Below are 15876 nucleotides of genomic sequence, written 5' to 3' on the forward strand. Positions count from 1 at the left end.
TTCTTGGCAATGCCACTTGACCAGGGAAAGAGAGTTTCCTGAGTCCCTATCTTCACCTGGTAGTAGCACTTGCATGATATACAAGGGAAAATGAAGAGCTCAGATTGTCCCAATTATTGAGCTTTAATATTAGAAGGTCATGATACTAAATATAGAAATCAATGCAACATAAAGAGATAACAGAATCTGCATTGATATAAAAGTTATTGGAAGGTGATATCATCATCCATCCATCCTTCTCCCCGATTCTGTATACCCATTATCCCACTTACTTAGTTGCTAAATAACTATTCTTTGTGCAGTTACTGTGTGCTAGGTCCTAGAGAAACAGATGAAGAACACAGATGATCCCTACTTTCATGGAGTTTGCTTTCTAACATGTCTTCGAAAACCCTGCCTGGTGGAAAATATTGACTGAGACAGGGAAGTGCTGCTGGAAATCTTTAATAAGGTCCCAATTTCACATCCTGAATAAGCTTTGTGGTATATTGTACTTTAGGGCAATTCAAGAACCTTGATTTGGTATACCTCACCTGTGAAATGGGTATATTGATATTGCCCTCTGGTGGTCATGGGAATAAAATCAGTCTAACAGACACAAAAGGAATGAGCATTGCCAGCAGGTGCCCATTCTTAAGTATTAGCTTAGCTTCCAGTCCACCTTACTGAATATACCTATGTACAAAAATAGCCTCCAAGTCTGCAACTTATAACTGTCATATTTTTTCCCTCACTTAGGACATTTTCCAATTTGTCATTTGAATGCCACTAAAGAGAAAAGGTAAAACTTGGCTTCAAATCCTTTCATATTTTCTCTCTACCCTGGCTAGTCTTGCTCACACAGATCTCTTTGCAGGCAGAAAACAAAATCCTAAGGCAGGCATTCAAGAACAATTGCTTGGAGAATATTCAGGCTCCATCTGTAGAGTGGGTCCCAAGTCTATTAAACTTGCCCTCTTTTGTCATGGGAGAAGAGCCCATGTGAATCCTCAGGCAAGTAGCCTGGGGTGGTTGAGAGGCTATGTCTGGATCCAGGCTGGCCAGGTCAAGCTCTGGTAGATTGGGAGATCCAGTGGCACCATCCCAGATGACTCCACCTGATTCTCTGAGCTCAGAGGGCCCAGGAACTACTTCCTTTGTGGGGTGGCCATGGTTGGAAGTTTCAAAATGAGACTAGACATAAGTGAAAGACACAAGGCTCTGTCTATGACAAGTGCTCAATAAATAGGAGCTACAGGTAAATTTTTTAAAAAGAAGAGTTTTGAAAACATACAAGACTGTTAGTAAATCCACTCCTCTTGCTACTACTATCCTTGTGAAAGGCAAGCCAAATGGTGGCCATTTTGTGATGTTTGAAGTCCAATTAAAAGGGATAAAAAGATGGGCTAGGGTGAAGCTCAGTGGTAGAGCATTTTCCTAGTATGTGTAAGGCCCTGAATTTGATGCCCAGTCCTGTATAAAATACTACTACTACTACTACTAATAATAATAATAATAATGTTATTGAAGTGGCTTAAACTGAAGTTACCTGAATATTTTGTATCTCACATTCCATAGGATAGAAGCTTCAAAAAAAAATTCTCTTTATTCTTCCCCTGTGCACAGAGCAATTGAGCAACTGGGATTTCCAGGTCACTTGTACCCCCCCCCCCATATATCAGTACAAGGAGCCTCCCTTTTTGTTGGTCACTCAGATCAGGTCTGTGCCATCTTAATTACCTGCAGTGTGGCCATTCAGGAAAGAGCAGTATAAACAACTTAAAAACTGCCATCAGACACTGGTCGACATGTATAAAGGCACATTAGTTTGCTTTGGGTGCTGTTATGAAGAAGAGAATAATCCCAAACAGCTCCAGGAAGAGTCACTCCTGTCCCAATTTCACATCTTGAATAAGGTTTGTGGTATATTGTACTTTAGGGCAAGTACATGGATTGTGGGCCAAGCACTTCACCCAGATTGCCACCAACAATGAGGGAAACAGCAAGTAGCCTAGAATTGGCCTAGATTCCTCGCTTTCCCTCACATCTCCCAACCCATGGCTGAACGAGCGGTTGCTGGTTTTTCTTCCAAAATACATCTTGAATCCATCAATTTCTTTTATCTCATGTCTGCCATCCCATATGTGTCAAGTTACTTAACCGCTCTCTGGTTCACTTTCCTCATCTGTGAAACATCCAATTCTTAGGATTGTTATTAATGGAATTCTAGATGTGAAACACAATAGAATGTTTTTGTTTCTATGATTGCAATGACTTCCTAGGCTGTCTTCCTGTTTCCACCTGTTTCCCTTCTAAATTTATTACTTATACAGTATCCAGAGTGATCTTAAAAAAATAAATGTCAGCTCACATCACTGTTTGGCTTACAACTACCCAATGGCTTCCCAATGTGTTTGGAGCAAACCCCAGTTTCACCCCATCACTCATAAGATTCTCCACCACCACCAACTACCTAGCTCACTGGGCTTTGACTGTGATGCCATTCTTTATGGTTCTTTAAATATGTGGAGACATTGCACCAGCTATTCCCTCTCCAGGAATGTTCTAGATTTTCCTAAGACAGGACTGGGTTCCCATCATTCAGGTCTCAAGCCAAATGTCACCACCTCATAGAGGCCTTTATTGATCATTCTAAATGTCCTTTAGTTACTCCCAACCCACAGTTATTATAATACTCTAAAAAATTTTCTCTATAGCATTTACCACTATTTTAAAAAGCACTAAAAATGCATTTACCTGGTCACAGTGCTACTGTTACTGATGTTATCATTATTTTACTTGAATGCCTAAGATAAGGCACCAGAACCCCATTTCCAAAGCATCAGCAGCTTTCTTTGTGTCACGAAGTCCTAGATATAGTCACACAACCACCCAGCCCTCGCAGGCTTTTATGTTTCCACTCTGTGTGGGTAGACTTGCCAAAAACACAGATACAAAAGTACACTCCAAAAGAAGGAGCCATCCACACAACTCAAAATGGGCTGATACTAGTTTTATAACACATTCCTCAAAAGTAAGACACAAGATTAAAAAGCTCAAGTGAGAAAATGATAGACTTTCTAGAATGTACTTGCAGACCCTGACTGAGATACTGCGCATCTGCGTCTTCCCTACTCCCGAAATCAACAGCCTTTCCTTTCTTGAGTCAGATTTCCTGAGTCAGGACTACCATCTGCCACTTAATGGGAGAGAAGTCAATTTATAGCTAATGAATAAAATATTAGCCAACTCTGCTAAGTCCTGACAGAGGCCCAGCACTGACTGCTGCCCTGGGACCCACCTGCTTTGTTTACACAAACCGTGGCTGCTTATTCATAAGAGGGATGCCAGCCAGCTTGGTTTACAGGAGAGTGATGACAAAGAATAATTTCTTAACAGCCACTTCTGTTGGGAGCTAATGAGATATTAATATTTCACAGACAACAAGGAAAGGGGAAGCTAAGGGTTGAAAAAATCCAGACTCATTGAGCATCTTCTGTACACTTCATGCTTTATGCAATTTATCTTACTGATCTTCATAACAGCGCTATGAAGGAAATACTATTACCACGTGCCCATTTTACAGATGTGTCGATCAAAGCTCTGAACTGTTGCAGTGAGTCATCTACAGTGCGGATGATGGGTTTGAACTTCTGTTAATATCTGACTTCAGATCTGTACTTGTTCCATAATGCAATGCTGCTTCTCAGATTTAATACAAAAGGGGAGGAAGCCCAGAAAGGAAAGATGGCGCTTGTAGAGGCACTGAGTTATTAACCAGATGGTTAAAAGGCATCTCTGTAAAAATACAGCTAGAGCACAGAGACTCCTCTTTTATGAACAATGGTTGCAAACAATAGGAGTAAACTTGGAGAAGAGTACAGGACTTAAATGCTTTAAGGACTCTCATGGAAAGAAGAGGTAAGGCAATGTCTGCTGTGCCACAGATAGATCTTGGAGATGGTGGGGAGTTTGGGGTATGGAGGTCAATTTTTTTTTCTAGCTTACTTTGAAGTAAGTCAACCAACAAGCAAATAAACAAATAAAACAAATGTGCACAGATACATGTAAAATATTTTGTCTCCTTTGTCTACTGCTATATACAAAGGTACTTGGTATATAGGATATGTTCAATAACTATGTGCTGAATGAATAAAATATTCCTCAAGAAAGAAAAAATGCTGAACTTTCTAGGTACAATGTTCTCCATCAGTGGATGTTTGGAGACTAGGGTTCTAAGCCTGGATTGTTATCCTTGGTAGGAAGTTATATAATAGCAAGACACTCTCCAGACGCCAGACACTGCAATAAATACTTTACAGTTATTATTTCATTTAACCCTCACCACAATGATGCAAATTAGGACCTATAAACATTGCTCTCTTATAGAAGTAGAAACTGAGGTCTGCAGAGGTTAGAGCATGCTCAAGGTTACAGGTATTAAATGTAGTACTTAGATACCCAGGCTTTCATTAATTTTATACTATGTACCCTAGCTACATCAGATAATACCACATCCCTTTGCAGTAATGATATTATGCATTCTATTTTAAAATCTATTTTCTAAATTTAATATGGGCATCGCTTGAACATGGGAGATGATCTTCCCAAACAAGCACTAGTTTCCATGGAAATTGTATCTAAGGCTATTGGGCACCATGGCACTTGTGTATTCAAATTAACATCAACAAGACAAAGTCCAAACTCCTCAGCTTAGCGTTTAACATATAGTTGCTCCTCAGCATCTGGGGAATTGCTTCCAGGACCTCTCATGGATACGAAAATCTGCAGATGCCTGAGTTTCTCATATAAAATGGTTTAGAATTTGCATATAACGTATACAGATCTCCAGGTTTTTTTTTTGTTTTTTGTTTTTTTTTTGGTACTGAGGATTGAACCCCCAGGGGCTCTCAACTACTGAGGCACATTCCTAGCCCTTTTTAAAATATTTTATTTAGAGACAGGGTCTTGCTGAGTTGCTTAGGGCTTTGCTAAGTTGCTGAGGCCGGTTTGAACTCTCTATCCTCCTGCCTCAGCCTCCTGAGCTACTGGGATTATGATTCCTGGCCAGATCTTTTAAATCATCTGTAGATTTCTTATAATATCTAATATAATATAAATGTTATATGAAGAGTTGGTATACTATATTGTTTTATAGAAAAATGACAAGAAAAAAATCTGTATGTTTAGTACAGACACAACTTTTTTCACACATTTTCTGTCTGAGGTTGGTTGAATCCATGGACTCAGAATCCACAGATAGGGAGGGCCAACTACAGGATTCAACATTATCTCTTGCTCTCTCTTTTTTTTATGTTTCTAAAAGTAGTGAGTTTATTTCAAAGCATCACATTAAATTTGAATCCAGTCAACAAAACCATGTCTTTTTATGTGTTGATTTTACAAAGAATACAGACTTGCAAACAACAGATATGATAAAGGAGTTCAAAGTAAAAGGTATCTTTTAGAGCTGGAGATATAGCTCAGTTGGTAGGGTCTCTGCCTTCCATGAACAAGGTCCTGGGTTCAATCCCTAGCACCACATACACACAAAAAAGTTATCTCTTATTTTTTCATATTAGAATGCTTTCTATTTATTTTCTCTTATTTATTACTATACCCCTACTTTCAATCATGTTCTAACTCCATCCTGACTGTCCATTGGTCAATCTGTCCATCCCTCAATCCATCCATCCATCCACTCACCCATGAATCAAGAATGTGGTTATTTTCAGGAACAATAGCCTGCCTGGATTTCACTTGCAGTATATTGAAAAGGAACAAATAAGTAAACCTACCTAATTCCTACTCATCATACAGGATAACAGCTTGAATTACTTCCTCTTCCATGAAGCCACCCCTAAGAACTCTGTTCCCTCTTTATCTTGTTTCTAGTTATTACTATGGCCCATATCATAATTAATATATGATGAAACCTCATTTCAGATGTGAGTTGTATTATAAAGTCAACATAAAAGGACAGAATGGTCAAAACTACCCTTATAAATCCTTAGGAAAGGTAGCACCATGTTGGAGACTGAGTTTTCTCTCCCAACAGGCATGTTACAGCAAGTTTGTCACTCATGTTGGTGTGGTTTGCTGTTTCTGAGGTTACAGTGCCATTGTCACCATACCTCAGTGCCAAAATGTGGGGAAAATGCATAAACAACACAGTCACGGCACACACATGCTCATACCGAGATGGTCACAGCATCACAGCCACGAGACAACCAAGGCCCACCCAGCCTAGCAGAGGTACACTGTCTCTTTAGCGGTCACAGCAGGGTTTGTGCTGAGTGAAGGGTGCACTCCACTGCCTGAGCCATCAGCACCATTTTCTCCCTTTCACATACATGCAGCTCTATGGTTTGCCTTGTGCTTAGGACACTTAACTCTTTCAAATGGGCAACTCCATTAAGAGCACAAGAACTGAGTCTAGCACTACACAGATGGATCCTTGTTGAATAAGAGGATCTTATCAATCGCTTGGTGTACAGGATTCTCCACAACGTGATTCCTGACACCTCAATTCCCTTTCTATGCTTTTTATGCTCTAACTCTACTTAACTCTTTCTAGAATTAAGTAGACATAAGACAGGTGACTTCATACCGCCTGCCTCTGCCTATGGAGCACCCGTTCCCAAGTCATCATTCATCCTCAATACTCATGTCAGGTGTTTCCTCTTTATTGATGGCTTGACTGGATTCATGCCCCTATTCTTCAGGCTATCTAGATCCCTGTCATTTGCCATGTAAGCCTTTAGTGCCTTTCCACTCTGACCTTGGACTTGGCCATTTGAGTTGCTTTGAGCAATAGAATGTTAACAAAGGTGATACAGCAAAGGATTTAAAATAGAACATAGTAGAACATAGTCTATTGGGATTGTCTTGATTGACTGTTGCCACTCCCAGGAGTGCATTCCTGGGGCTGATTTGCTGGAGAATAAGAGACAGGTGGTGCCAAGTCAAGGTGCCCAGTCATCCCTGCCCCAATGCACTCCTAGATTAGCCAGCTTCATGCTGATCCCCAGACATGTGAGCATCCCTAGACAGAATCAGCAAAGCGGCCTATAGTCCACAGATGACTGCAAACATACCAGCAAGTTCAGATCAAATGTATCCCACAGATTCACATTGCATGTTTATTAAACATTATTTATTAAACAGTATTAACGGAGCAGTAGATAGTTGATACATCTTTAGACTTCCCTGACCCTTCCTGACACTCCCAAGTAGTGACCATTCCCTTACTGGTACAAACTCTGAATCTTATAATCTACTCTATAACAAATGTAATACACTTTATTATAAACATTTGATGAATGAATCAGTAATATGATCATTTTTGAGCTGGTTTCTCCTTCTCAGACTAACCTTCACACAAGAAACATCTTTGTGAGGGAGGCAAGGCTTATAGTTAAAATAATCTGGGCATATCTGGGCTGGAATCCTGCCTCAGCAAGTGGCAAACTTCCTGGACCCTCGTGTCTTGAGCTATAAAACCAGGACAGCAGCAGCAACTTTGCCAAGGCTCCGGAGACAACTAAATGACAAAGTCTGTAAAAAGTAGCCAGCTCAATGGGTGTCACTTCAAAGGGCTCATGATTTGGTTGGGTGAATTAATGAACTGACACTTCCACAGCAAAATTCTTCGAAGCAGCATACCAGAAATAGCACACCCTGCACACCATTACCGATTCCTAACATCACAGCTGCCCAGAGCATTCTATAACCTCTAAATGAATTTATGACTATCAAAGCTCATGTTTCAATTTACTGAACCCATCTGTACAATAAAAAAAGTACTTCAGAGGACCATCTCTGCAACTTAATGTTAGCATAGTAGTTAAATGCAGTTTATTTAATCTTTCTTTTAAAACAAAAGTTGCAGATTGTTGCTTATAATATATCTGCTCTTCCTGCAACTCTTCTGAGGACAACAGACACTTGACTTGAGCTCCCTGCCTGCTGTTAGGCAAGCAAAGTAGCCAGGTTGATGGTCTGCACTCCTACACAATTAAGGAGCAGGTACTCACCTCTCCGGAGGTGGGCAGTCCTCTTTTACGGTCACTGCAAGAACAAGAGGCAAAATTAAAAAAAAAAAAAAAAAGGTGTTGTCAGCAGCCTGGTTAAAGTGAACGATACTCATGACATGGCTGGATCCCAGAGACCATGTATGGAGTGTTAATTCACCTGTGTTCCCAAACACCCCACTCCCACCATGGCATGGGGGCAGGGTGGGGGTTACTCATCCCTACTTATCACACTCACTCTTGCTTTATGGTGTTTATTTATGGCACAGCTTCTTGCATTAGACTTTGACCTATTTGAGGACTGGAAACTCTGTGGGATTTATCTCCATCTCTTGCTTCCATCATAGGGCCTGACACTATCTGCTCAATGAGTGGTTGAAATAACACAGAAGCTTTATTTACTGGGGTGCTGAGCATTATTTCAGTTCTTTCTAGGCATCACCTTATTGTTCTTGCAATAATTCTGAGATTGGAGTTGTAATTATTACCCATTTACCCCCCACCCCCGCAAAATGGGTTTTACAGATAAGTAAAAATGAGACTTGGTGAGTACTAGATGGTTAAGGAGATGGGATTTACAAGGCCCCTTTTTATTACAAAGGACTTAATGCTTTGTTCTGTGTTGACAACCATCTTCCCTTTCAGAGAGATGGTTTGAGACATGAATCACACTTAGCCTTCCTTGATGTGGAAGTGGCCATATTACTAAAGGGTACTTATAAGACCTCTATCTTTCTATATAGCATTTTCTTGTAGGATAAGACTTAAGATGATTTAAGTGTGATCCCTAGGCCAGAAACATCAGCTTTCCTATTAATTGGTCAAAAGGCAAATTCTCAGGCTCCATCCCAGACCAACTGAATCAAACTCAGGGAATGGGGTCCTGCAACCTGAGTTTTATCAAGTCCTCTAGGTGATTCTGATGCATGCTTAAGTTTGAGAACCACCAAATTAAAGAAATTCAACCATGAGGCTGCCCAAAGCAGACAAATGAGCAATCAAAGACTGCATTAGCTCTCTCAAAGTACCATCTGTTGGTGCTGATGGCCACAGTAAAACAAATGTTAGCACAGCACTACATATTGCCCCAAAGTGTATGTTCCCCTTATGTTTCATTAGATGAATATAAGCAAAGGCATTTCGAATGTCTACAGATCAGCCCGTGATGAGGCATGAGAGACATTCCTTTAAGTAGCAGAGTAAGACACAAAATGGCACAGAAAAATGACTTCTAAGGATGGTTCACTTCCTGGATGGGGTGGGAGAGGCTTTAATTAATTAGTGCAGGCAGATCACAGGAGCCCAAGGGGGACCTCTTAAGAACCTCAGGTCAATGTACAAGAGTACCCTTTTCCCCACATCCTCTCTTGTACATTGCTGGTGGGAATGCAAATTGGTGCGGCCAATTTGGAAAGCAGTATGGAGAATCCTGGGAAAGCTGGGAATGGAACCACCATTTGACCCAGCTATTGCCCTTCTCGGACTATTCCCTGAAGACCTTAAAAGAGCGTACTACAGGGATACTGCCACATCGATGTTCATAGCAGCACAATTCACAGTAGCTAGACTGTGGAACCAACCCAGATGCCCTTCAATAGATGAATGGATAAAAAAAATGTGGCATTTATGCACCATGGAGTATTACGCAGCACTGAAAAATGACAAAATCATGGAATTTGCAGGGAAATGGATGGCACTAGAGCAGATTATGCTAAGTGAAGCTAGCCAATCCCTAAAAAACAAATGCCAAATGTCTTCTTTGATATAATGAGAGCAACTAAGAACAGAGCAGGGAGGAAAAGCAGGAGGAAGAGATTAACATTAAACAGAGACATGAGGTGGGAGGGAAAGGGAGAGAAAAGGGAAATTGCATGGAAATGGAAGGAGACCCTCATTGTTATACAAAATTACATATAAGAGGATGTGAGGGGAAAGGGAAAAAAAACAAGGAGAGAAATGAATTACAGTAGATGGGGTAGAGAGAGAAGATGGGAGGGGAGGGGAGGGGGGATAGTAGAGTATAGGAAAGGTAGCAGAATGCAACAGTTACTAATATGGCATTATGTAAAAATGTGGATGTGTAACCAATGTGATTCTGCAATCTGTATTTGGGGTAAAAATGGGAGTTCATAACCCACTTGAATCTAATGTATGAAATATGATATGTCAAGAGCTTTGTAATGTTTTGAACAACCAATAAAAAAAAAAAAAGAACCTCAGGTCAAGTTCACAATTGCTCTCCTTCTCTTCACTTCCTTTTCTTTTTCTGCACCGATTGTGTCGGCAGCTCAGGTTTTGCAAGGAATGCAGAGCCTCACTGCCTCCCTGCTTGGTGACTTTTCATTTTCTTTTTCCTCTTGGACAGATTCCCAGTGATCAAATGCAGAGCCCTCAGGGGGAGCGAGCTGGCCCAGGAGAGATAAGGGGCCAGTTCCTGCAGATCTGTCACTTCACGGGCAAACTGCCACAGCCTATACAGGAGAATAAGCAGTGATGGGGAGCCTCGTGGAGGAGGAGCGGTGGCACTGGAGAGGGAGGTGGCACTGGGGATGCAGGCACCAGAGCCGTGACTTCCGGCTGGCTCTGTGTGAGGCCCGTGCTGTTCCTTACCTTCATTTTGGGCCTTAGCAACAGAAGCTGGCTGCCTCTGGAAAGCCTGGAGGTCCACACTCGGGGGCTTTGATGGCTTGGCGGGAGGAGGACCCAGGGACTCAATGGAAGGCAGTGGTTTCGTTTTGGGAAACTGGTTTTGCCTGATATCCGGCTGCTTTTCTGAGACAGGCAGGAAAACACACAGGTGATTATTGAAATTCCATGGCTTGCCAGGTGAAACTCAGTCTCACTCCCCTTCAATCTATTCTCCATTCAGCAGCCAGAGTGTCCCGATCCAAACTCAAACCAGCGCAGGTCACCCATCCCGCTGCCCTCAAGACTTCCTCCTCCTCACCTGTTCACCCCGTTTTCTTCCATTTCACTACCACATGGCCCCTACCATGTCTCCAGATTCTTTCCTCATCACCCGGTGTTGTGGTTTAGATGTGAGGTGTCCCCAAAAAGCTCACGAGTGAGACAATGCAAGAAGGTTTGGAGGAGAAATGAATGGGTCATAGCCTTACTCCAGTGAGTTAACCCCCTGATAGAGATTCACTGAGTGGTAACTAAAGGCTGGTGAGGTGTGGCTGGAGGAGGTGGGAATTGGGAATGTGGCTATGGGGAATATATTTGTATCTGACAAGTGGGGACCATTTTCTCTGCTTTCTGATCACCATATGAGCTGCTTTGCTCTGCCACACTCTTCTGCCATGATGTTCTGCCTCACCTTGAGCCCCAAGGAATGGACCTCTGAAACCATGAGCCCCCAAATAAACTTTTCCTCCTGTACAGTTGTTCTGGTCAGATCCTTAAGTCACAGTAGCAACAATGCTGACAGAACTAGCCATGTCCTCCTACTTCCCCAGCCTTCAGCCCCAGCATCTCTTACAAAACTGGCTTCCCCAATCTCCAGGTTTGATTTTAAAAGGCTCTCCTGCCTCCGAGACTTTGTTCATGCCACTCCTGTTCTGGGGTGCTATTCCCTCTCTTGCAAACTTTGATTCATTCTTCTACAGTTCTGGCTTTTCTTGATTTCTCTAGAAATCAAGTCAAAAATTAACCACTCTCTGTTTTGTAACCCTATAGCTCATTATTAATGCCCTTACCTCAGTGTCATGGCTTACCAGAGAGGCTAGTCTAACTTCTCATTAACCATGACCTCCTGAGGGCAGGGATTATGTCATATTGGTCTCCTCACACCAAGCAAGGACAAACCATAGCTACTCACTGAAAGGATTCCTCAAACACCTGGTGAGTGAATAACACGGAAGGGACTATAAAGAGGAGTAAGAATTGATCTCTGATCACCAGAGCTGATAGCCTAGGACTTGCTTCAAAGCTGACTTTGTGGAACTTGGCATCTTTTGAGTTTTATGTCCTGGAATTTTCCCAATTTTAAATATTTGTTCTTATGTACTCATAAGTCCAATTCCAACAGAAATTCTATCATTATATATGAAAATTCTATCTGCTTCTTGTGAGAATAACACAAATTCTTATATAACCCAAGCGCCTGAGTTTTGGTTTACATAATACGGTAGTTGACTACGTAGGACATCCAAACTAACACTAAAGAAGTGCACTCAGTTTTTCCTGTGCCTGTGAGACCTCCTTGAACTCTGTGAGCTGGGAGGGGACAGAAAACTTTTTTCCTGCCCTACCACAGTCATATTCCCAGAAGCTCAGGGCCAAATTCCTAGTCTAGATTCTTCTTAGTCTTTAATTATAAGTCGCAGCATCAGAAATTTCACTCTTTATCAAATTGGGGAAAAGACTTAGGGAGAAGACTTAAGTAATAATAAACTATCACTAACGGATCTAATTTTTACCAGTCATTGTGCTAAGCAATTGAAATAGCTATCTCATTTAATTCTCAATAGTTCTATCCAGTAGGTTCTGTTTTTCTTTGTTCTCTCCTATCCATCTTTATTTCTATTTATCCTTCCTCTTTTCCCCACCCCTTCATCAATAACTGTTTATTTACTATATTTCAGGCATTGTACTGGCAGCTGGGGATAGAACTGAAAACGAGAACAAATGTGGTCCTGTGTGTAGGAATGTTCATTCTACTAAGAGGAAACTGATGGCAAACGAGAGAACTCCAGAGATCTCTCCAGCATGTTGACTATGGGGGAGTATGCTAGGGGAAGAAAGGTAGGAGAAAAGTCAGATACAGAGCAAGGACCCGAGAACAGGGCCACGAGGACTGTGTCAGAGAAACCACATGGGGTTGTAAGCAGGAGATTCCTCCATTGATTGATCCATCCATTTAATCAATCATTGAACCAATACTTTTTGAAGACTTGCTCACCTGACCATACTCTTTTTGGGGATATGGTGGTAAGACAGTCTTTACCATCTTGTAATTTGCATCTTATCAAGGGAAGCATATAACAATATACCAGGTAAGAATAAATGATATAAAGAACATCAAAGTGATATTAAACAACAAAGGGTAATGGAACTGGTGTAGCTCTTTTAGACAGAGTGACCAAAAAGGACCACTCAGAATAGAGACTTTGATGAGGGGAGGGAGCAAGACATCAAAGACCTGGCCAGGAGGAGGGACCGACAAGGGCAAAGACCTGGGATGGAATCAGCATGGGATAAGGATTATCAAGGCAATGTGGCACAAGGGGAGAGGGCAAGAGAAGCAGGCAAAGACTAAATTGCATGAATCCCTGTTAATGATTGGACTTGACTTTGGGCGGAAGAATGATGTGATCTGATTTATGCTTTGCAGGGTGACTCTGCCTACTAGGAAGGGAACAAAACTTAAGAATATAGAAGCAGGGAGACCCGTGAAGCTACTGCAGTGGTCAAGGTAATAGATGATGGTGTGGCAAGAGCAGGGGGCAGAGATATGTGGAAGTCCAGGGGTTCTGAACTCACCTCTGTGGTACAACCAAGCAATGACTGATGGATTCAATGTAAAGAATGAGAGAGAAGAAAGAACAGAGCTTCACTCCTGGGTTTTTAGCCTGAGATGGTTGTGATATTTACCAACAAAGTCTGATGACAGCTCTGATTTGTAGGAGAGCAGACCAGGCTCTAAGAAATTTGTAGATTGCCTGAGTTCCTGCAGTTGTGTAAGAACGAGGTCTAGGAATCATATCCAGGATGCCCAAACTGCATTGCAATGAATTCCAGGAGACTGAGCACTTGATCCAAATTTGAGACTCTAACAGATAGGCCTACAATCCTCAGGCTACATTGCCTATTCCCAATGACCACTTCAGATCAACAGGCTTTAGTTAGAAAAACATAATGGCCCTTCCCCGGTCTACTTCTTACCTGGGGTCTGGCTGTCAAGCTCACACTCGTAAACAGGCTGGCAGGTACTGCCTGCCAGGCCCCTCTCAGGACTGGAGATTTCCTGGCTCTTCCTGCCACGTGGAGAAAGTCGAGAAGAAGGGTCTTCAGAGATGGTGAGTGATTTTCTTTGGGCCGTCAAGTGCCTCTGAGAAGGAAGGGTCTGGGCTCCTTTGGTTTCCAGCTTTTTCCTGGGCTTCTCTGGGGCAAGCCCCATGCTTTTTTGCCTTTCCAAATGGAAGGCCTTCCCTCCACAATCGGAGAGGGGAAGGGCCGATGAGGTCTCGTTTCTCTGAGAGGAAACCTTCTCCCAGTTCCTGAGCTTGTCTCTGAAGCTGCTGGAGGCCACCACTCTCTCCTTGGGGGTTACCTCGGCCTTTGATCCAGTCACATCCAACAGCACAGAGGCCTTCTGGAAGTTTCCTGTGGAACACACAGTAGACTTTGCTAGAGGTCCTGGGGAACTTGAGCTCTTCCGCATTTCACTCCTCTGGGTCACCTTGGTTTTCTGAGGTGGGGACTCACCATTGCAAGAATATGGTAGGGGCTGATTATGGTTGGAAGAGAGGGGTTTCCCCTTTGCCAGGATCGGAATTGGCCGTGCACATACCACTTCATCCTTTTGAGAGTCACCTGCTGGGAATTTAATAGGTCCTGGAAGAGTTGGAGCATCAAACTTTTGAAATTTGGCTCGAAGTTCCTTGAAGTTTTTCACTCCTTCCTAAAGCATTAAAAAACCCAAAGAAAACAAAACAAACAAAAAACATCATTATTCCAGGAGAAAGAAAGCCAGTGTGATTAGCTGACCTCACTATACATGTTCAAGAGTTTTAATGGCAGATGTAATCCAATTGCTTACTTGTTGGCAATCTCAGTCAGTAATGCTACTGGCTATGTGAGATGGAAAGAAATGATTGTCTCCTCTTTGAAGCACTTCAGCTATGTTTATTTTTTTCATAGCACATAAAGGATACTTGAAGATACTAATAAAGGATCAGGGCTCCCAAAGATCAAGTGTCCATCACTGCCAGACACATAGTAGGTCCATGACAAATAAAAGCTCAATGATCCTTTGGTAGTTTCAGCTCCCCGTGGGAGATCTACTCTTCCCTCTAAACTGGGCTCAGCCTCATGTCTGAAAGTAGGTTGTGGTGATGTCAACCAGAGCCTGAGGGTAGAGGAAGGGCCCAGAGCAGTGAGTGACTGGCTGGTATCCAACCAGGGAGATTTGGGCTTGACTCCTGCTTCATACTCTTCCTATGGCCCCCCACTTTCTCCCACTAAACCTTGTTTATTTGTGTAAGTGCATTTCTCATCTTTTGCCTTTGTAGCAGGTAGGAGGGCATCTAATGGAGCCTTTTCAAAAAACAAGAGCCACTACTCTCTCCAGGTCACATTGCAGGTTTCTAATGTCAGGTACACAGACTGTCTCCATGGCAGGGACTTCCTAGCTTGCCAGTTGAGGAAATGTTGGGTGACCTTTTCTCACTGTTTATAGTTGACTCACACCTGCTCTCTGAAGATTTAGGAAGGGAGGGAATTGAACAAGAGGCCTAAAGCAGGTCTCTGGGAACTGGCTTGCATTTGTATGCTGGATTTCTCTCTCTTTTCTCCCCTGACACACCCACAACCCATGGACACTTTTACAGCTCTCTCCACAAATTGCCAGGAGTTGATTTCTTACACTTAAGCCAGCAGACAAGTTAATCCAGTTGTACTTCCTGTCCCTGGACATGGCAGGAGCCTTCACTGGGCATGAAGTCAGGAGGCCTCAGTGAAGCTCAGCCTAGCTCTTTTCTGCTGTGTGCCTTGGGCAAATCATTTCACTTCTCTGAGACTCATTGTCCTCGCTATAAAATAGGACTTCTATTTCTAGTATCAGTTCAGAGTTCTTGTAAGGATAAATAAGGTAAAAGATATGCATACCTTGGTGGTAAATGTTTTTTAAATTGTGGCAAAA

At 42.3% G+C, this 15876-nt stretch overlaps 1 protein-coding gene across 1 annotated transcript in view; it reads right to left on the reverse strand.

The window, feature by feature from the left end:
* Positions 1-14646, reverse strand: part of Fyb2 (FYN binding protein 2) — a 71524-nt gene extending 56878 nt beyond the window's left edge. Inside the window, 3 exon segments of the mRNA XM_071618601.1 lie at positions 8016-8049; positions 10623-10784; positions 13899-14646. Of these exon segments, the coding sequence (XP_071474702.1) occupies positions 8016-8049; positions 10623-10784; positions 13899-14646 (944 nt within the window).
* Positions 14647-15876: the final 1230 nt, after the last annotated feature.

Source organism: Marmota flaviventris, chromosome 10 (assembly GCF_047511675.1).
Source record: "Marmota flaviventris isolate mMarFla1 chromosome 10, mMarFla1.hap1, whole genome shotgun sequence".
Lineage (NCBI taxonomy): Eukaryota > Metazoa > Chordata > Mammalia > Rodentia > Sciuridae > Marmota > Marmota flaviventris.